Genomic DNA, 23,920 nt, shown 5'->3' on the forward strand with positions numbered 1-23,920 from the left:
TATACGGACACCACTACGTGATAAAAGACCAAAAAAAAAGACCCGTGTCTAAAGTTTTGCCCAAAGTCATGCACTTTTTTATACCCTTCACCTTCGTGAGAAGGGTATATGTATATAAGTTCGACATTCCGTTTGTAATTTCCACAATATAATTTTCCATGCCATGTCTGTCTGTCCGCCTGTCTGTTGAAATCAATTTTCTGAAGACCCTAGATATCTTCGGATCCAAATCTTCAATAGTCACACATGCTTTTGAGAAGTTTCCTCTTTAAAATCAGCAAAATCGGTCCACAAATGGCTGAGATATGAGGAAAAAACCAGGACAACCTCGATTTTTGACCTATTCTTTACCTATATGGATATCTAATGATAGATATTTCAAAGACCTTTGCAACGACGTATATAAGACCATAGCAAGTTGAAATTTTATTTTCACCAAAATAAAAAATTGTTTTTTAAAATTTTAAATAACAATTCGAAAAAAAATTTGTCCAAAAAATTAAAAAAACAACTTTGGAAAAAATTTTGTTTACCTAAAAATATTATTTTAAAGTATAATTTGGTGAAGGGTATATAATATTCGGCACAGCTGCCTAAAAGTATGCGTTAGTTTATAATAATTTAATAGTTTATGGCTTAATTCTTTTAGTTTTTTCTTACTAACTTATATTGACCTAACTAAACGGTTTTAAGAATCATTCCTAGGAAGTTCAAATGTTCTAGAAAGTTGTTTATTGAGATCTTAGGTACATTAGTGTATTTGATTGTTTCCTTGAATTTTGAACGGTTTGCTACCCATGGACCTGAACAGGGGAAAAAAGGTAAAAAAATACAAATTTTTAAAGTTTTTTTGCGATTTTAATCTTGAAGATGAATTTTTTTTTGATTTTATGTGTACAATTTTTGTTCTTTATGACAAGGGCTACAACTTTGACTCAGAGAGTAAATAAAAATTCCGAACTGTTTGCAAGATATGAGCCTGAAAATATTTTATTTTTTTGCATTGCAAAAATGACACCGAGACCCCAAATCTTTGGGGGCCCATAAAAAAGTGCATGACTTTGGGCATGACTTTTTTGGTCTTTTACCACCTAGTGGTGTGCGTATGTGATTATTTTTTTCGTGTTGCATCGTGTTATCAAAATAATAAATACCCAGGAAAAATTTCAAAACTTGTTCTTAAATAATTAGTTCTAGAACGATTGCAATGAGAATCTCTCTCCAAAATCATTTCAATAGGATTCGATATTATGTATTTTAAGGTATAATTCTATAAGTGTTTATATGGTTCTTGAAACTAGTTCCATGCGTGACAAAAATCACTGATAAAAGAACTAGTTCCAAATAACGTGTGCTAGCTGTGTTACATTTCTTTAGAACCAGTTCTGAAGGTGACAATTGGTCGCAAATATAAATTATAATGAGTTCAGCATGAGTTCTAGAACTAGTTGTGGATTTACCACAGTTTTTCCTGTGGAGTTATTTGAAAATATTTCCGAAACTACGTAAGGCAAAAGTGCTACGTGTTTAACTGAAACTACGCAAAGTATAGTTAAATTCTCTGGTGCATTAAATCTAACAAATTGTATTTATTACTTTTTAATGTTATTTATATTGTTGGCAAATATTAAATTATTTTAAAAATACACTTCATATACAATAAATTGTATTAATTTTGTTTTGTTTTCATTCACATCGATTTATTAGTAAATTTATAGTACATATTAAAAAGTATGTGATTTTAAATGTTTTTATTTTTTTTTATTTTTTAAATTTCAACAAAATATGTACCTATAAGACTCGTGTTTTGATAATGTGCCAACAAAAACAAATACACAAAAGAATATTCTTTTTTTTATTTTTTTTCATTTTAATAAATGCATTTATAATAAATATTCAAAATAGAAAATGTTTTGCGAATATTCGTTCGTACCGCCTTCATGGGTACATATAAGAGTGCATGTATGTAAATTATATTAAGTTTGATCAATATTTATTTATTTATTTCGAAATATTCAATTCAATTCATTGCATTGCATGTTTGTACTTACAATGCTTTGGCATATAATCCATGGGGTATAGAAGCCATAACACCAGCGCCATCGCCAGTGTCATTATCACAGGCGCAAGCACCGCGATGATTCATCCGTTCTGACAAGGTCTGGGCATCACGAAGAATCTGGAAATAAAATACATAAGTAAATGGAAAATTTTAAAAGTTAAGCAAATATTTAAGAATATTTAACATCTTTTATAGTACATAGAAGGATTTATTTTCATCAGTATAATAAATTACTGCAGAATGAATGAATGAATGCTATAAACATATTTACTTAAAAATACTGTCATAGAAACAAAATATTTGGTTGAAAAACTTGATAAATTTAATACTATACGCAGAGAAAAAATATGGTTGTGCATGTTTACTGTAACCATTTCAACATTGTTACAAGTTTTTTTTAACAATATTATAGTTACAGTAACTATTTACATGATTGTAGTAACCATAATATGATTAATTTACGATTCACATGATTGTATCGACCATATATATGGTTACAGTAAACAAGTATATGTTTGTGACAACCATTTATATGATAAAGGACTTACCATATTATGTTGCTCTCGGCTTATGGATATCATAATATGAGAACAACGTATTATGATAAAATTATTCATCATAAATATGGTTGTCACAAACATATATTTGTTTACTGTAACCATATATATGGTTGATACAATCATGTGAATCGTAAATTAATCATATTATGGTTACTACAATCTTGTAAATAGTTACTGTAACTATAATATTGTTAATAAACTTGAAACAATGTTGAAATGGTTACAGTAAACATGAACAACTATATTTTTTCTCTTAAGCGAATGACCCACCCACGAGGGCAAAATTGAGTAGCAGACCAGGACAAGTAGTGTCTAGCAAGGAGGACAGCAAGTGTACTACAATGCAAACAGACTGACCTTCCTGTTCTGGTACAAGCACCAAGCCCGAAACGCAAAAGTAAGGCCAAGAGGAACTTGAAGTGCCTGCAGTTGAACCTACATCACGCCAAGACAGCCTCTGAACTGCTATGCCGTAGGTTCACCAAACACTTCTTGGACAATTTTTTTTATACAGGAACCGTGGATCAACTCAGGGGTAATAGAGATATAAGAGATTTATTTATTTAATAAATAAATTAAAGGACTCCATTGTGACAATGGTAAGCTAATTTACAATTCAAGTACGACGAGGCCCAGAGCTGCACTTTTTATCAGGAATAATCTAACCTATTTACCTGTTTCAGAATTCCTACTTGGAGATCTTTTAGCGATACGGAATATTATTAGACAGGAGGTTCTAGATCTCACATTTCTAGCAATATCCTATCATATGCCATAACGAACTGGCACGTCTCTGATGATGTTTCTATGTCCGATCATCAATAATTCATATCGCTGGCTTAACATGCAAAGGCTCTAAGTCCACTTTTTTAGAAATTGAGATTTTAATGCAGTAATGTAGAATAAGTAAAAATACATTGATTACAATGAAAAAAAATGGAGTTATCCGCTTTTTGTTGTTGTTTTGTAGTGATGAGCAAAGGCGCTTAGTCCAATTTATCACAAGAAAATGCTCTAAAAGTACTCCCTATAAAAAGTACAGTTTAACATTTTCTGTCCAATTGTTCAATGACATATATTAAAACAAGTAAGAAAAAATGGTCGGTCAAGCCCAACCATTTAATACCCTACACTAAGTAAATGAGCAACATAATATTTCTTTTAAAATTTCAATAATTTATTTTCGTAAGAGGATCTTATATGGGAGCTATGACTAATTATGTACCGATCGCCATGAAAGTTATTTGCGTTGAATTTTATGTGTATACCAACATTTTTAAGAGATTTATGCTCGTTACAGTGATTTTTTGATTTTTTATAGACCGATCGGCTGAAATTAGGTGACATGATTTCCATTGTATAAAGTATTTCGGGAGGACATTTGTATGGGAGCTAGGGGAAATAATGGACCGATTTCAGTCAATTCAATAGGCTTCGACTTTGGGCCTAAAAAAGTGTATATACCACATTTTATCGAAATGTCTTCAAAATTAATCGACTAATAAAGTGATTCTGAGTCTATCTGTATAATTTAAGGTGGGTGTTAGACTAATATTTTTGGGCGTTACAAACATCTACATAAACGCATTATAGCTATGTATATTCGGCTGTGCCGAATCTTATATACCCTTCACCAAATTGTACTTTAAAATACAAATTTTAAATATTTTAAGGTATACAAAATTTAAAAAAAAAAATTCGAAATTGTTTTTTAAAATTTAAAATTTTTTTTTTCATATTTTTTAAATTTTGTTAAAATTATTAGTGAAAAATAAGTAGTAGAGCTATATTTGGCTGTGCCGAAACACAAAGTTTTTTCCAAATTTTTTTTTTGAATTTTTAAAAAATTAAAAAAAAGAATTTATGGCAAAAAAATGTTTGATGAAAAAAAATTCGAGTTAAAATATATTTTTCCCGATTTTGACCCATTGTAGGTCCAACTTACTATATACATATGTATATATACATTTATATACATCGTTGCAATGGACTTTGAAATTTCTATCATTAGATACCCATATTGTCTATATTAATGACTTAGTAATCCAGATATAAAAACTAGTAAATAAGAAATGAAAGACAAGTTCTAAGAAAAAGACCTAAGTCCATCAAAAAATACAAACTAATCAATAGAAAAAGCTCTAGGTCCAAAAAATCTTTTATCTCGGCAAATACTCATTTTATCATTTTGCTTTTACGCACATAGAAAACTAAGAAAAATACAGAAAAAATTGCGTTTACAGAATTCAAAAATATTTACGTAAAAATATTTGAATGCTTTTTGTCTCTCCTGTAAAATTTTAAAATATGGACTTAGAGCCTTTGCATGTTAAGCCAGCGATATTTGATATCGAAAGTTCTTTGACGTACGAAGCGAAATCCCAAAAATACAAACTGAGAACTTTTCATAATTCAGAAAAACTTCTTGGGTCTAATTCAGGAACCGGACCGGAAAACAATTTTAAAATGTTTGTAGGAAAACCACTCAGTTTCAAAATACTTTTTGATTGTTTTTCATATAAAAACCTTAAAATTGCTTTCCTGCCCATAAAGAGTCGAACGAGTATTGAGATATTTTCCAAGTCAAAATGTACAATTTTCAACCCTCTTTAATATACATTTCTTCAAAATTGTCTGTATTGGCCGAATACATAACAATTTAAAAAATTTGGAAACATTAATTATATTTATACACATTTTAATTCCCAAATAAATACATTAATTCCTTAATTGTGTTATTAAATATATTTTTATACCGTTCACCTTCGTGAGAATGGTATATATAAGTTTTTCATTCCGTTTGTAATTTTCCGACCCTATAAAGTATATACATATATTCTGGATCCTTATAGATAGCGAAGTCGATTAAGCCTTGTCCGTCTGTTGAAATCAATTTTCTGAAGACCCCAGATATCTTCGGGATCCAAATCTTCAATAATTCTGTCAGACATGCTTTCGAGAAGTTTCCTATTTAAAATCAGCAAAATCGGTCCACAGATTTTTCCTAGATTTTTGACCTATATCTGGATTACTAAGTCATTAATATAGACAATATGGATATCTAATGATAGATATTTCACAGACCTTTGCAACGACGTATATAAGACCATAGTAAGTTGGACCTACAATGGGTCAAAATCGGAAAAAAATATTTTTTAACCCAAATTTTTTTTCACCCAAAAAAAATTTAAAAAATAAAAATTATTTTTTTTAAATTTAAAAAAAAAAAAATTTAAAATTTGAAAAAAAAATTTTAAATTTTTAAAATAACAATTCGAAAAATTTTTTTTCCAAAAAAAATTAAAAAACAACTTTGGAAATAAAAATTAATTTTGTTTACCTAAAAATATTTAATTTTTATATTGAAGTAAAATTTGGTGAAGGGTATCTCTTAGTTGTTTTTTATTAAATGGCAGGAGATGATGTTTTTTTCATGCCTATTCATTTTTATTGTCACAGAATTCCGTTCCGAATGAGGGGGAATTAATTGCGTTTTTTGCTTCTTTACAAAATGTAAATTTATTTTGTAATGAAATCTAAAGAAGCTGATAAAAACATAAAGTGTGCTATTCGGCTGTGCCGAATTTTATACACCGTTCACCAAAGTACGCATTTTAAGATAAATATTAAAATAGAAACTATTTTTGGTGAAACAAATTTTTGTATAAAAAATAAAATTGTGAGAATAAGTCGAGGTAGTCGATGTTTATATCTCAGGCATTTGTGAGTAGATTTTCTAGATTTTAAATAGCAATCTAAGTTGGATTATAGCGGATATATTAATCTTTCAATCACGTATGTAAGTTATTTGGTAGCTTCGGAAATTTGTGGCATTTGTGAATAGATTTTAAATAGCAATCTAAGTTGGATTATAGCGGATATATTGATCTATCAATCATGTATGTAAGTTATTTTGGTGCTTCGGAATATTGGTTTCAACACGGAACGGAAGTGATCCATAATATATATGTATGTATATATTTATGGTGAAGGGTATAATGATTCTCTAAAACGACAATTTAAAACGCTGATAAACGACCCTCCATATTTGAAAAAAAATTTTTTTGGCGGGATTTATAAATTTGAAAAAAAAAAAACCAAACTTACCTTGTGAGAGCGTTTGCCATCGATGGCCACAATGAAACCAACGCCGCATGCTTCATGCTCATTCTGGGGATCATAGAGTCCTTGTTTGCCTGGAGCTTCCCAGGGCATTTGCTTGCTGGGTAGTGGCATAAATAATCCATTGGATTCAGTTTCACATTCATTTTTAACATCGCCAACATTAAAATTATTCACTTCATTAACACTTTCTTCTTCTTCAACAACAACAACACTTTCGTCATTCGAGTAGTTGCCAGCAGATGATGATACTTCACTATAAAAAGTTTCACTATTTTGAGCAGCGGTGGAAGTGGTCGTATTGGAATTGTCAACAAATTCACATCCTGATTCAATTAAATTGTCAGCAATTATTGGGGCCATTATATGGTTTTCAATAATACGGGGAAATTATTTTCTTTTTTTTTTTTGTTGTTTTATTTGGTTTTGCTCGTTTGCACACTTTATGTTGAAGGGTTTTTGAACTTGAATTTCCTTCTTTTTTATTCTTTGATTTTTTTGGCTATTCTTTTGGGTTTAATTTATCTTTTTCTTGTTATTTTTATTTATATATCTGCTTCTGCTGCGTTTTCTTTTAGAATTTTTTAACACACAGTTTTGTTCGTGATTTATTTTTTATTCTATTAGAGAAAAGAAATGAAAGAGGTTAGAAATTATTAATTATTTATTTTTATTGTATTTATTATTAAAAAATTTAAATGCTTATTCCTTTAGAGTACACCGTTTTTTTAAAAGCTTATTTTCTTTTTTAATTATTTATTTTTTTCATTTATTATTATAAACAGTAATTTAAACAATTATTTGTTTTATAAAAAAATATTATGTTTGCACAAAATTGATATTTATTTACGTTTTCGGCTTATTGTCAAAATAAATACAGTACGAAAAAAAAGAATTATAATTAAATCAGTTTCAAACACAGACACAGAATTTATTGTTCTTTTACAGATTGTATTTTCAAACGTAACGTAGCGATTTGTAACCGTTAAATAGAACCGACTGCGACGAGTGACTCCCGTTGAATGAGCCAACTCTCGTTAAATAATTTGCACTATACCCCAACAATCCGCATGAAAACACAAAAACAACTCAACTGAACAATCATTCATACATTCGCAATTAAAATATTAAAAAAAAAACATTATTTTTCTCATTCTGCTGGTGTGGTTGTTGCTGTCGTCTGTCTGATCGTGCGGTTTTCTATATTATCTTTATAATACAACAAATATGAATTTCATTTTCCCTCCTCTTCAATGCATTCGAAAATGCGTCGTTTGCAAAAAAAAAAGAAAATTCAAATTGTAAAATTCTCAATTAGAAATTGTTGTAATTCTCCGGCAATCGTTCTCTATTAAGAGTTGCATTTAAAAGATCTCTCTTATTTTGCAGTAAGATCGCATGTAAAATAAAATACTCGTAATGTAAAAAATAATAGAATGGCAACAAAAAAAAGTATTTAAAATGTCTGTGTCGCTGTTTTACATATAAATTTTTAAGTTTCTTCTTCTTTAATTTAATTCTTTTTCGCAAACGTGCTTGTTTTTTCTTTGCAGTTTTATTCTTGTTTTTTTATTTTAAAATATTATTTTTTTTACAAGAAAAAGCACGTTGTTTTTAAAATGAAACACATGTAATTTTCAAAAAAAATAAACAGACAATTTTGTTAAATTTTTGTTTTGTGCAAAAATATTTCAAGTGGGCTTGAAATTATTTTTGAAAAATTCAGTTTGAGTAAAACAATTAATCTAGTAAAAATTAAATATTTATTTTATTATAATAAATTATGTATATTATATAAGAAATTAGTGCCGAATCGGCCCAAAAATATTATTGAAGCGTTTTGCTCTTAATTGTGTTGGCATTTTTTAACCTTAATGCAGTTTTTTCAACAGAACTTTCTGAATTTATTTCATCACGATATTAATTATAATAAAAAAATTATGAATGTTGAAGTAATGAGACTAGGGACAAACAAACGAGTACTTAGAATTAATTTATGCAAAATTTTATCAGGATTGCCGCATAATCAACATATTTATGGCTGCTCAAACAGTGTTCCGAGAGGACATTTGTATGAGGTCTAGGTGATATCATGGACCGATATTGCTCATTTTAAATACCAAACAAACCTTATCAACAGACAGTAAATTTCAGCCTGCTAGATCCTTTCGTGTGGGCCCTATCGTGTTGTCAACAGTCATAGCTAGATCGTCTTAGAATCTTATAAGAATCCAGAGTATATATTAGGCCGGGTCGAATTGTATGGACGATCAAAAAGTAAAAAATCGTATAGCAGAAACGCCATCTACAGAAAATTCTAAGAAATTTTCCCCAAGGAACCATAGGTCTAAAATCAAATCCTATCTTGCGCATTTCGTATTTTATCCAATAAAAAAAACTATTAAAAAAAAAATTAATACTGAAATATCATTGGATAAAAGACGAAATGCGCAAGATAGGATTTGATTTTAGACCTATGGTTCCTTGGGGAAAATTTCTTAGAATTTTCTGTAGATTGCGTTTCTGCTATACGATTGTTTGTGAAAAAAATCGACCCACCGTAGTATATATACTTTAATTATCCAATAAACGGATTAAAATAATAGTTGCTGAAGTGATTTCTAGAGTGTTGATGGATAAACACCCCTCATTTATTTATATAAATTGTTTGCTATCATTCAACATTGTAATATCAGTTGATGCAAAAAAAAGTCCCGCTTTCCGAGAAAAAAAATCAGTACTTGAGTCTAATCGTAAAAGCCATATTTTTAACTGCGCTGTTTTGGAATATAAATTTTATTTAAAAAACAAAACTGAACTCTAAACAGTTATTGGTAGTACATGCAAACATATTAATCCCAGTTGGTCAAACCACAAATAACAGCGATGTAAAAGAAATCTTCATTAACTACAGCGAAAAAAAACTGTTTAAAGCTATTAAAATCTGTTGAAGACAATATAACCTTGCAGGTTGTCTTTTGGGAAATCCTTTTTATACCCTTCACGGATTCAAATAGTAGTTTGTCATTCCGTTTGTAATTTCCACGATATAATAAAGTATATATATTCTGGATCCTTATAGATAGCGGAGTCGATTAAGCCATGTCCGTCTATCTGTCTGTCTGTTGAAATCAATTTTTCGAAGACCCCAGATATCTTCGGGATCCAAATCTTCAATAATTCTGTCAGACATGCTTTCCAAATCGGTTCACAAATGGCTGAGATATGAGGAAAAAACCAGGACAACCTCGATTTTTTTACTTATTTGTGACCTATATCTGGATTACTAAGTTATTAATATAGACAATATGGATATCTAATGATAGATATTTCAAAGAACTTTGCAACGACGTACATATATAAGACCATAGTAAGTTGGATTGTGTCATAATCGGAAAAAAAAATATTTTTAACTAGAAAAAATTTAAAAATCAAAAATTTTTTTTAAATTTAAAATAAAAAAAAATTTTTAAATTTAAAAAAATTTGAAGAAAAAAAATTTATAATAACAATTCGGAAAAAAATTTTACCAAATAATGCAAAAAACAACTTTGAAAAAAAAATAAATTTTGTTTACATAAAAATATTTAAAATTTCCAAAAGAAAGTAACAGACTTATATATATTTATGATGAATAATTTTATCATAATATGTTGTTCTCAGATTATGATAAGCCTTAAGCCGAGAGCACCATAATATGATAAGTCCTTCATCATATAAATGGTTGTCACAAACATATATATGTTTACTGTAACCATATATATGGTTGAGACAATCATGTGAATCGTAAGTTAACCATATTATGGTTACCACAATCATGTAAATGGTTACTGTGACTATAATATAGTTAAAAAATTTGTAACACTATATAAATGGTTACAGTAACCATGCCCAATTATATTTTTTCTCTGCGTGTATCTAGTTGTTGTCTATGGTTAATTCTTTAAAAGTGGTTTGTAATTGTTGACTTCCAAATGGATATTGTGGCCTATTAAGCCCTTGACAATAATATGATGATCGACAAGATGATCGATGTTGTCGCTTCTATTGTCGTACACGATTTTCGCGACACTTTATCAAAGACTTCGATGACAATTTTATATTGTCTTGTATACATCGTTGAAAATGTCTTAAAAACATTATCAATTGGGAACTAATATTACTAAAAGACCATCTGTCCTTTTAAATGTTTGTAAATGGGCGTGATTTTATTTGTTTAAACGGTCTAAAATCAACGGCAATTGTTTTGTAACTTAAAAACGTGTTGTGAAACTGAATATGTTATAAAATTATAAAAAATTGTCATGATTAGCGATTGAATAATGGGCAAATTTCTGAATAATGATATAATGTTGTCATGAACTACCAATGTACATACTTAAATGCAGTACAGTAGTAGCTAATGGAAATTAAAAGAAAAAATAATAGAAGTACTGGCATTTTGAAGATTGTAATCAATGTCTATTGTCAATATTTCTTTAGAGGGAAGGAAACTAACACAGAACTAGTGATGTGACTGCTGACATCGATTTCACACATTTTAGGAATATCCTTGATTAATTGCTAAATGATTGAGGCAATTGTATAAGTATATCCTCTAGTCACATCCCAATTTTTACTGGAATTCAAGCAATTTTAATTCAAGCTTTGAGTCCATTGTCAAGCAATTTATGTTAATAGCATTCTCCAGTAAAATGGAAACATAAATTTCTCATGTTTAAAACATAATTATATTAGCATTCAAGTCAAATTCCAACAAAATGTTCAGCTTGAAAATGTTGGGTTTTAGTGCATATTGGGATGTGTTGAGACAAGTGCATTTAATATAATTGAAATAAATTTTCGAGCGTTATAACTCCATAAGTGGTTTCACTTTTAAAATTAAGTTTTTACACATTTATAACTTTAAATGTTTTGTAGTTACAAACATTTAGATTTCTCAATATTTAAAAGACGTTTAGAACAATCATTAATTGAACAATTTATCGAATTTCCACTGTACATGTATCTATTATTAGTTTTATTTGTAAACAAATACACAAACATTTAATCCCAATACTCAATGTAATCTGATACACATACCAACCAACCAACTTGTCTCAATATTATTTCGAATAAAACGCAAACATTATTCTAGTATATATTTGTAAAATATTTATTTACTGTCGACAGTTAATTGTTGTAATTGCGCCGTAATGTAAATTAAAATTCCAATAGTATTTGAAATTAAGGTGGCAAGTATTTTCATACCCTTCACAAGGGTATAAATAAATAAGTTTGTCATTCCGTTTGTAATTCCTATAATATTCATTTATATGTTATAAAGTATATTCTGTAGCTTTATGTAGAGATAATTTATTATAACGATGTCTGTCTAGGCGTATGTATGACCCCAAATATCGATATATATATATAAAATATACGTACTAGAAGTTTAAGATCAGAAAAATCGGTCCATAAATTGCTGAGATATGAACATAAAATCACGACAACCTTGATTTTTGGAAATATTTTTGACTATATCTGGAATACGACAATATGTACATATGTATATCAAATGCAAGGCATTTGAAAGGCCTATCCAATGAGATTGTCTCTATTTTGTTTCTTTCACCAAAACATAAAATAATTTATAATTTTTCTTTTAAAGTGAAGTGTATATACGATTCGCTACAGCTGAATATTACACTCGTACTTGTTTTCTATAAATTTTCTATAATAAATATAAGTAAATATTTGTTTTTAAATAAAGAAACAATACAAAAAAAATATTGGAATAAAAACAGTCCTTCACTATAAAAAATATTTATTTTTAATTTGCTTGTAAAAGGGGTGTAGTCTGCTTTATTGCCTTTAGACTGATGGACTGACTGACTTATTAATCGACAAACAGGAAAATAAGGAAGGAAGTTACTACATACACTTTTAGTTTATAATAATATATTTAGGGTTTTTATTGCCAAGATTTTACTAAGTAAATATTAATGAAAAGGGCAGGAATATTAATTACCCTGTTTGTTGCTTTTTTTATTAAATAAGTCAACACAGACCATCCAAAACATTTTGACAACAAAAATATTTAAGAAAATTTATGATGAACTTTGCTCATTGAAAAAGTAAACAATTTGTTTTTGCTTTTAGCCTAAATAGATATTTTGTTTTACCAAAAAATAATACATAAGAAAAATATATGCATGTTCTTAAGGTGCCTGTCAAAATTATAAGGTCAAATATAATTCGTTCTATTTATCCAAAAATACAATTAGTATTGATATTGGTACTATTGGGTAAAATACTTTTGCTAAAGCGAGAGCTATTCAGAGAAAGTTTGAATAATCTTGTAATTATAGTTCTCAAGATATTTAGAAATAACTGTTTACTTTGTATGGAAGGTGACTCACCCCCTGTACCGATCCTTCCCATTTTTTGGTTGAACTTAATGCAGTGCTACGAAATTGATTCATATAAAGATGGGTATTACGCCCACTAATACAATCCCGCCCATTTTCAGCCAAATTCCGTATAGTGATATGAAATTAATTCTAAATACTTTTACGATTATAGTTCTTCAGATATTCGAAATTAAGGATTTACATTGCGGTGCCACGCCCACTAATACAATATATAGGGGAATATACAGTAATTTCAAGAGGATCGGTCCAGTGGTTTAGGCTCCTAAATAAACAGACGTACATTTGTATATGTTTATGTATATCAAACATTTTTATTTTGATGTACAATAAGTTCGTGCCTCAGCACTGGCAAAACTTGACTAATTTTGAAGAAAAATTTTCAGATTTATCTAAGAATTTCTAAAAAGACAAAGCCACGATTATATGGACCTATGAGAAATTTAAATGCACCAAATGTTATTAAGATATCGAGCGGTAAAAAACTAAATTCCTGGAACATATTTTACCAGTTTTAGCTGGTTTCACATTTAAATAAACAATGGCAAATGTTATCAATCAAGCCATTTATTTATAGATGTTTCGATTTATTGGAATTGCTTAGAGCTAAAAAAATGTAATTAATGAATACTTCCTATCCAAGTTTGCTATCGAAGGTAAAATAATAGAGATATTAGTGATTTTTTGTTAAATTTGAACTATTTTTTCATGCTAAATTTTTGGGACACTTTAAAATAAAATTCTTATTAAATGCGAAATTAACCCTAGGCTCTCTTTTGTTGTGTCTTATTTCTGACTTTCTGGTTGAATTTTCCGTTTTGGTGTATTCTGGAACTTATAGTAAAATTTCACGAATAATATTTTTGCGGAACATTTTAACCCCTTAAATCTCTGTTTTAATGGTGTTTTTTGCTTATTTTTAAAAGAAGGACAAAAAAGACCCATGCCTTGAGGATTTAGAGGGTTAACATATTCAACAAAAATGTTCTCCGTAACATTTAACATTTGCTGAACAAATTTTATGCCTAAAATGTAAGGATCACATGGTTTCTTATGTCGATTAACAATAAGAATGTGCCAGAGTTGGGAAACTTTAACCCCCCTCAAATGAAATTCAGATGTAAACTTTCAAAACGCCGATACACGTGTCTTTTTTTTGTCTACTCTATCAAAATTTATTGGTCGGACCTTGTAATTTTGGGAAAAAATTGATTTTGTTGTATAGTGTAATTACTACATCATGCAATTCCAAGTTATTATGGTAAATGTTGTTCGGGAAATAGATTGGAAACATTTTTGTTTTAAAATGTTTATTCTCAAGTTCTAAAGTTTTCAATAATACCAAATACGTCTACATTATGCTGATGTCTACCCTTCAGACAATTCACAAACCTTGTCTTCTTATGAAATTTTTAACGCATTTAATGCAAAATGTGTTGATGTATAAATTATTGAACATTTTCATGTATAAAAATATTTAAAACGACTCTAAATACATACTTCCAGTATCAAGTACTATTTAAAAAACTGCTACGATTATTCAACTTTATAAATAAAATATTCATTTGCATTGCATTCATATTTACATAAGTTTGTATGTACATAAAATGTATGTAAATATTCATGAACATAAATAAAACTTTTACATTTTTATATTTAAAAATAGCCATTTTATTTATATACATACGAGTACATAAGAACTTACATATGTACATATATATTTCTTTTTAATTTCTCATAACATCATGCAAATATTACTCATTGACGCCGGCATACATATGTTCTCTTTCGATTCCATACAAAATTTTTTTGTTTATTAAATATTCTTATGAATGGAAAATTTTTACAAACAAAAACTCGTTATTATCAATTTAAGTATCAGTTTTGCTACGATTCTTACTTTTTTTTCCAATTTTACTCTATATAAATCTAAAAATCATCAATCATTTTCAATCTAAACAATTTCACAACATTTTCATACAAAAACTATTTTCATTTGATTTAATTTAGTTTTATTTGATTTGATTTAAAGATGAACAATAAAGATACTTTTTTAAACGGTTAAAATGACGAGCAGACATAAATCAACAAATAAAATATTTAATAAAAGTTTTATTAATAGAAAGAAGAAAAAAAATACAGCAACAAATGCATGACAATGAATTGAATATTTTGTTGTCTTTTTTAGATAAGAAATATACATTCATATGTACATACCCAGTAGTTCTAGGAGACTGTCCCAAATAGTCAGTTAAAAATACATCTCATCTCACCTTCCTCCGACAACTCTCTAATAGATTGGTGGGTAAACTAACTAATTTCTATAGTACATTACAAAACAAACGATTAAAATGACCACACTCTAGGTTACTTAGAGACACTAAAGTGACAATTGCCTTCATGCTAGGTTTCATGGGATGTCAGTATATTTAAGCAAAAAGAAACGCAATTTGAGTACTTAGAGACACTTAAGTGACAAATGTCTTCACGTTAGATTACATGGGATGTATAAAGTGGCCAATTGACTTCTATCTGCACTACAAACAGCACATAAGTATAGAATGATCCAAAATATATAAATTGGAGCCAGAGATACAATGATTATTTGCTGGTATACTACTGTCATTTACAAATACGCAATGAATCTATTACTATTAGATATACATTCATATCGTTACCTTAATATAGAAAGGTTCTAACTCGTGTTTTTTTTTTTGTAAGCCCAGATTTTTTTTATTTCGATAAATTTTCCGGTCATATATTTCGCCAAAAAATTTAAACTTTAAAAAAAAACATGATTTAGGGCCTTTCTATGTTAAGATAACGATATGTAGTATACATATCGACGATGAAGCAATGGTACATACATAAATACAAAAGATACATCCATAAGTCTTTATATTTATTGTGTTAATATGATTAATAGCAAGTTGTTTGTTTGATGAATTTTTGGCACACGAGTCTATCAACTTGCGTAGAAATATTTGTACCCTATAGTATGTATGGTTCACTACTGTGAATGAAATGAAGAAGGAGATACCAATTAAAAATGTAGTAAATCTTTAATGAAAACGTTAAACATGGGATCCATAAGCAATAAATGATTTGGTAAGTTTTATTTATTTTATTTTGATTATTTCGGTAACGATATTTTCGCTTATTATTTAACCAACAATTTGTTTTTCATAATTTCAAATTATTCATAGAATAACGGTAACGCTATTAGCTGTTATTTCGGTAACGGTAGGTTATATCTGAATTTCATTTGAGGGGGGGTTAAAGTTTCCCAACTCTGGCACATTCTTATTGTTAATCGGCATAAGAAACCATTTATGTAAAATATTACGGAGAACATTTTTGTAGAATATGTTAACCCTCTAAATCCTCAAGGCATGGGTCTTTTTTGTCCTTCTTTTAGAAAAGAGCAAAAAACACCATTAAAAAAGGGATTTAAAGGATTAAAATGTTCCGCAAAAATATTATCCGTGAAATTTTACTATAAGTCCTTGAATACACCAAAACGGAAAATTCAACCAGAATTTGGATAGGAAGTATTTATTAATTACATTTTTTTAGCTCTTGGTAATTCCACTTCATTATCATACAATGTCCAGCATATTTATTTTTTTTTGTCTCCTCTGTCATAATTTATTGGTCGGACCATGTAATTTTGGAAAAAAATTGATTTTGTTGTATAGTGTAATTTGTTTAATGTTAATTCATTCGACTTAATTTATAGAAAATGGTGACGTTTGACAATCTATGTATTTACAAAAAAAGTGAGTAAACACCAGTGAATTATTTGATTTTTAAGTTAATGAAAATCATTATAGAGTCCGACCTAAACCTTTTCTTTGAATGAATGTATGTCTGTTTATTTGTTTGTCTGTGACTTATAGGAGCCTAAACCTCTGGACCGATCCTCTTGAAATGTTATTGTATGTTCCTCAATATCTGGAAGGAACAATAGGCTACTTTTATTTTGAAATTTAAAGTAGGCGTGGCACTTTCCATACAAAGTAAATAGTTATTATGGAATATGTGTTGAACTATACATAATTGTGAAAGCCGCAAAACATCGCGGAATTTACTTCGGTACCACTGGGCGTGGCATCACCCATATAAAGTAAATACTTATTTTCGAATATCTGCAGACCTATAATTGTGACAGTCTTCAAACATTATACGAACCATTTTCTAATCAGTGAATGAAGTCTAATCAATAATGGAACGGATCGGCATAGGGGGTGTGGCTCCTCCCATACAAAGTAAACTGTTATTTTCGAATATCTGGAGAACTACAGTTGTGGAAGCCTTAACATTTTTACCGAATTATTGTATATAGTGGTACCTTCCATACAATGCATGTAAATCCTTAATTTCGAATATGTGAAGGAAGAACTATTTATAATTGTAAAAGATTTAAACATTGTGATAAGAAATTCATTATCACTATACGGAGTTTGGCTGAAAATGGGCGGGATTGTATTAGTGGGCGTGATACCTATCATATAAAGCAAATACATAGTTTTTTCCAATAACTCGAGAACAATACATAATTGTAAAACTTTATATGAATGAATTTCGAATCACTTCATGAAGTTTAACCAAAAAGCACCTCTAATACAAATTAAACAATTATTTCTAAATATCTTGAGAACTATAAAATCAAATCACGCCGGGTTTTAGCTAGTATTTCATAAAAGATATGAAAGTAACGAAACATTGGATACTTATGGCGTCTGTGCTTTCTTTGACCTTTTTCGTATTTAATACGAACAAGTATATTCGGCTGTGCCGAATACGGACACCAATTTTTGAGCATTTTGTTTAAAAACATTTATCTGGTTAGTCGATTTGGTTAATTTATTTCCTATAACTATAAAATATCAGTGGTAAATTTCACCTTACAAATTTTTATTGAACAAAGTCCAAATTGATCCCAACGCTAAACTAATACTTTTAATCCAAAAAATTACTCACAATTGTCAATGTTTGCTCAGTTTGATTTATGTCTATAAGTTTAGCCCTAATCTAAGCAATGACAAATAATGGGAGGGAATATCAATTAAAAAATTATGGCGTATGGTATTTCAAATTCGTATATTTACTACATTATTTCTCTTTGTTTTGATAATTTTTATTGTTGTTTTGTTTTAGTTTGTAGACAAAGTCAATGATTAGTGTAGGAGAGCAAAGTTCGCTTTTGTATACGACGTTTTAAATACATTTTTTTGAATATAATTATTTTATGAATGATATTATTTTCAGGCGCTTAGATTATAACAATAACAATATTATAATGGTTGACAAGCAGAAAACGATTAAGTCCATTTATACAGAAAAAATAACAAATAATTTTATTAATCACTGAAATTATACTTGTAACCCCCATTAACACGAATTCAGGTTAGGCGTTAACTTATAGTTATACTGTCGGTTAAAATTATTTCTGTATGAAAACTGTCAGCATAACTATTAGTTAACACTTAACCAGACTTTGTATTACTGGGGGTAAGAAATTCATTAACCCACAATTTTTTTATTATAACTAAAACTGTAATTTACCTTTATTTAAGGAATTAAATAGAAGTAATTACTGTTTTAGTTTTTTTTTACTAAATGAACATAATCACTTTTGGCTTTAAAGCCCATGAACAGTTGAATGAATGATTTTCAAAAATTGTTTTCATTAATGACTCTGACGTTTATGCGGCCGGGTACAAATCAGTTGTGGACTTGTTTATAGTTGTTATTTTTGGATTTGTTTTTATGATGAGACATGCATGATTTTTATTATTTCCATGTTTTATTAGATTAAATTTGATAAAAACAAGAACAAAAAAAAAGGTGAGGAACCTATACATGCATTCAATTCGTGTGCTGGTCGTGCGTGTCTAGCTTTTGGGTAAATGGGCTAAATTGATAAGACCACCACCAACCAACACATGTAAATTTGTGCAGGGTATTGGAATTTTGTTTGTATGATTTATTAAATTTTAGTAATCAATAAAACGTTTATTAGTAATCAGCGGAAATTTGAATAAAAATAATCGTGGAAAAATTGTTAAAGAAATTTGAAAAAACTTATTACGGTTATGAAATTCAAAGAAGATTAGTAAATTAATTAGGAAATCATTTGGCATTAAATAGTATTATTACAATTCAAATAAAAAAAAACTTATCTCTGTTATAGTATTTTGTTAATTAAGCACTGTTTTTTGTTGCAGTTATGCCATTTTTTGTGTAATGGAATATTTAATTCTAAATTGAAAGCTTATCAATTTTTGCACTTGAAGCTATACAAGTGCTTTTTCATTAAGTTGAAAAATTGAAATTGAGAATTAATAAATATTTACTGTAGTTAGTAAGTGATTTGAAATCAATCACATCAGACGATCCATACATGAATATGAATGTACATACATATGTTTGTTTACTTCCTCGAATAAATTACAAACCGATCATGTGAGTCTATTCTAGACCCTATAGCTATAATTTAATATATTTTTTCAGAGGCATACATTTATAAACGGGGGTTGCAATGTATGTTTTGAGAAAGAACTAGAAAACAATTGCCCAATTCACAATTGTCGTAGAGTTGTAACGTTGTATGTCGTAATTTTTTTTATTAATGTTTTGTTTCGAAAAATTTATTTGAAAAATATTTATGACATACAATGCTACAACACTATGACATCAATTGTGAATTGGGCAAATTATACAATAAATATTAATAATAGAAAATGGATTTATTATTTTTCAATACACATAAGTTAACATAATTATGTTATGTTTGTTCTTTATGACAATGGCTACAACTTTGCCTCAGAGAGTAAATCAAAATTCCGAACTGTTTGCAAGATATGAGCTTGAGAAAATTATCACTTTTTTATAAAAATTACACCGAGGCCCTAAATCTTTTGGGGCCCGTAAAAAAAGTGCATGACTTTGGCCAAAGCTGGGAGATACGGGTCTTTTTTTTGGTCTTTCATCACGTACTGGTGTCCGTATATGGTTATATTTCCACGACTTAAAAAATTACAAACAGTGCTATGTTAAATTACAGTTACCGAAATAACTGCAATTATCGTTATTGTATAAATACTTTGAAGTTATGGATATTTTTGTATTCTATACAAGCATTACGCATATAATAACCTTTTTCGGCACAACTATCGTTACCGAAATAATCGAAAATAGCTACAGCTGTAAAATAACTTTCTATAAATAACGCAGTAATACAAAAAGGAATGAAGTTGATATAGCTTGGAAGTGATACTATTTTTCTGGTAGGTGATGTTGATTACAACAACAATTTGATTTTGTAATTAGCCAAACAAAAACCGTTACCGAAATAAGCCAAAATACCGTCATCGCTTCCATTGAAGCTTCAGCGTATTAAGGAAGACCAAACTACAATCTTAAATTTTCCTTTAATCCGCATGTGCCTGGATAGGCCTCCTCCATTTCCAAAATGTGTAAGAGTGGAATGTACAGTATAACACCCAAAGCGTAGGTGGGGCAATAGACCTTATCAAGTAGTGATCTCGCAGTTACTTGTTCCACTTTATTTCACCAAACTAATCCTACCGCTGATCGACACGAAATGTTTATGTGGAGAATGGACAATGTATTGGCGATGTCAGCTGACTTCAGAGCTTCTAATTAATATTTTTTTAAACAAACACAAACTGCGAAGTGTTTTGCTTGTCTACAGATACACCCCAGAGTCTCTGAAAGGCATCGAACCCGTAATCCTCAGATTAATAGTCCAGCACACTATCGACTGGTCTATCGGGGCACCCAATATTAATCAATTAATACAATGTAAAAAAAAACTGTCAGCCATTCACTTCATTAATCCATTCACAAAATGGAATTCATTAGCTTCATTCAAAGACTTTTCTTTAAATGGAGTTCTTTCATCGTTGAATTAATTCATAATGGTTCGATTATGAACGTCAGTTGCGATGTCAGAGCGCAATCACAAGTTTTTCAATAAATATAATTGAAAGAAAATGTCAAATAATTCACAATAGTCAAAGATATTTTATAATAAAAACAGTTGGGTGCACCAATATCATAGAATAAATTCAGTAATTACAATCGAATTTTGCGATAGTACACATAAATTCGATTGCTGACAAATTCGGCAGTGATCACGAATCTGTTTTCTCCGTGTAGAATTCATTCAATGTTTGAAGGATTAAATGTTTACAATACCCATTGTAGGTCCAACTTACTATGGTCTTATATACTTCGTTACAAAGGTCTTTGAAATATCTATCATTATATATCCATATTGTCTACATTAATGACTTAGTAATCCAGATATAGGTCAAAAATGGGTAAAAAATCGAGGTTGTCCTGGTTTTTTCCTTATATCTCAGACATTTGTGGACCGATTTTTTCTATTTTAAATAGTGTATGTAAGTTATTTGGGGGCTTCGGAAAGTTGATTTCAACAGACAGACAGACGGACATGGATTAATCGACTCCGCTATCTATAAGGATCCACAATATACATATATACTTTATAGGGTCGGAAAATTATATTGTGGAAATTACAAACGGAATGACAAACTTATATATACCCTTCCCACGAAGGTGAAGGGTATAAAAAGTTGACTTAAGCCTATTTGTAATAGAGTTGAATAGAAAGAATGAAACTTTGCATCATTCAACATATTTTATTATGCTACTAGCTGAACCCGGTCCGCGTTGCTGGCCTTTAGAAAAAATCTTTTTTATATTGCATCTCGATCTCGATTTTAATATACAGTGTCTGAAAAAGTCGGTAATCCAACCTTCAATGTTAATACATGTGGTGGCATTTCGGCTGGTTCCAATGAATTCAAAAATTCAGTAGGACAATTGACGACTTGTTCTTCGTTCATTACTGTGTCAATCGATTTGTATTTTATTGTTTTGCCAGACACTTTCAATTGTATTTGTTCATTGAGCTTGTTAACATCATAATTTTTTGATTAAAAGTAGATTTCATATGGAAATTTCTTATTCATGCACCTAATATGCAAGAGTAAACAAAATTGTTTATCACAGACCGAAAATCAAAAATCTGACTATACACTGTTATCCAAAAGGCTTTTCTGAAGATTCCGTGAAAATTTTATCAAAATCGGTCCAGCCATTTTTGAGTCACTACGGAACATACATTTATGAAATATATGGCATTAGCGGTATAATGTAAAATTAGATTTTTACACGCCCCTCCGCCCACAGACCGAATATTAAAAATCTGACTATACAGTAGTCGGTACAGCGGTTTTTTATATATATAGATGGCATTAGCGGTATAATGTAAAAACTTGATTTTGCCACACCCCTCCGCCCACAGACCGAAAATCAAAAATCTGACTATAGAGTGTTACCCGCTAGGCTATTCTGAAGATTCCCTGAAAATTTCATTAAAATCGGTGCAGCCGTTGTTGAGTTCATTCGGAACATACATTTATACAAGGTGGCGCAAAAGTAAACTTCCGATGTTTTTTGGCTGTAATTAAACAAAAAAATTAAAAACTTTGATTGATTTTCTTGTGGATTATTTTTATTTGGTCTTTTAATTTTTTTTACATCAAGTCGAGAATATGATGTCATGTAAATGGCGGCCGCCACAGTTGATTGTCATTTGAGCCCTTTTTATGGCATTTTCCATCACTTTGGCCAAAACTTCCGGCGATAGGTCCTCACATTCTTGACATATATTGTCTTTAAGAGCTGCAAGAGTCTGAGGCTTGTTGACATAAATCCGCGACTTCAAAAATCCCCACAAAAAGAAGTCTGGAGCGGTCAAATCAGGCTATCTTGATGGCCAGTGCAAATCGCCAAAACGGAAGATTAGGCGCCCGGGAAATGCATCCTTCAGCATATCGGTTGGAGCACGTGGAGTGTGTGCCGTTTCACTGTCCTTTTGGAACCACATGTTTTCCAATCCCAATTCATCAAGTTGCGGCAAAAAGAACTCGTTGATCATTGCTCTGTAGCGCTCACCATTCACAGTAACCGTTTGGCCCGCGACGTCTTCAAAGAAAAAAGGTCCGATGACTCCTCCAGCGAAAACAGCACAAAATACAGTGACTTTGAGCGGGTGTAATGGCTCTTCGTGGGTTACACGCGGATTTTCAGTGCCCCAGAAGCGTAAATTTTGCTTATTTACGTACCCGCTAAGATGGAAATAAGCCTCATCACTCATGATTATTTTTGATGAAAAAACCGACCGATTATTGGTCAAATAAATAGTCAGCAATATTCCGCGTTCTGGAGCAGTGTAGCGTAACATTGTTTATTAACGTGTATTTCGCATGTGTTTACTACACAAATGTCAAAACAGAACTGACATTAGGGGCCAATCGCAAAATTTATAGCATTTTCTGATAGGAGGATTAATTTTGCGCCACCTTGTATATATAGATGAAAAATGTTTGTATGAGAAAATTCGAAAATCTTCTTTACGAAAGCACCGAATGGACCTAATGTAGTATTTTAGGTGTCTAAAACCATATTCAGAAAATTTCCTTTCCCATGATTCCAGTTTGGAGCTAATCGGTTGGCTGGTCTCAGAGTCTATAACGGACATAGGTAGAAACATTTTTTGTATTTTATATATGTATATAGATTTTGTAATCGATTTCAATTAAAGAAAACCTGAAAAGGAAGGAATTCATAAAGAAATGAATTCAATACGTTTCGAGTACAAAGAAATTAAGACAACGAATAAATTCGACTGAATGATTTAATTGAAT

General features: G+C 29.9%; 1 protein-coding gene across 2 annotated transcripts in view; it reads right to left on the minus strand.

The window, feature by feature from the left end:
* LOC135953129 (uncharacterized) overlaps positions 1-23,920 on the minus strand; it is an 80,293-nt gene that overhangs the window by 26,002 nt on the left and 30,371 nt on the right. Inside the window, exons 1-3 of one of the 2 annotated variants that reach the window (XM_065502818.1) lie at positions 7,595-7,783; positions 6,730-7,364; positions 2,052-2,179 (exon numbers count right to left, since the gene is read on the minus strand). In XM_065502818.1, coding sequence (XP_065358890.1) covers positions 2,052-2,179; positions 6,730-7,107 — 506 coding nt within the window. In that variant the 5' untranslated portion in view covers positions 7,108-7,364; positions 7,595-7,783. Of the gene's footprint in view, positions 1-2,051; positions 2,180-6,729; positions 7,365-7,594; positions 7,784-23,920 lie in introns of those variants that run through there. The other variant, XM_065502819.1, reaches the window with a different exon arrangement.

The sequence above is a fragment of the Calliphora vicina genome, chromosome 3, assembly GCF_958450345.1.
Source record: "Calliphora vicina chromosome 3, idCalVici1.1, whole genome shotgun sequence".
NCBI lineage: Eukaryota > Metazoa > Arthropoda > Insecta > Diptera > Calliphoridae > Calliphora > Calliphora vicina.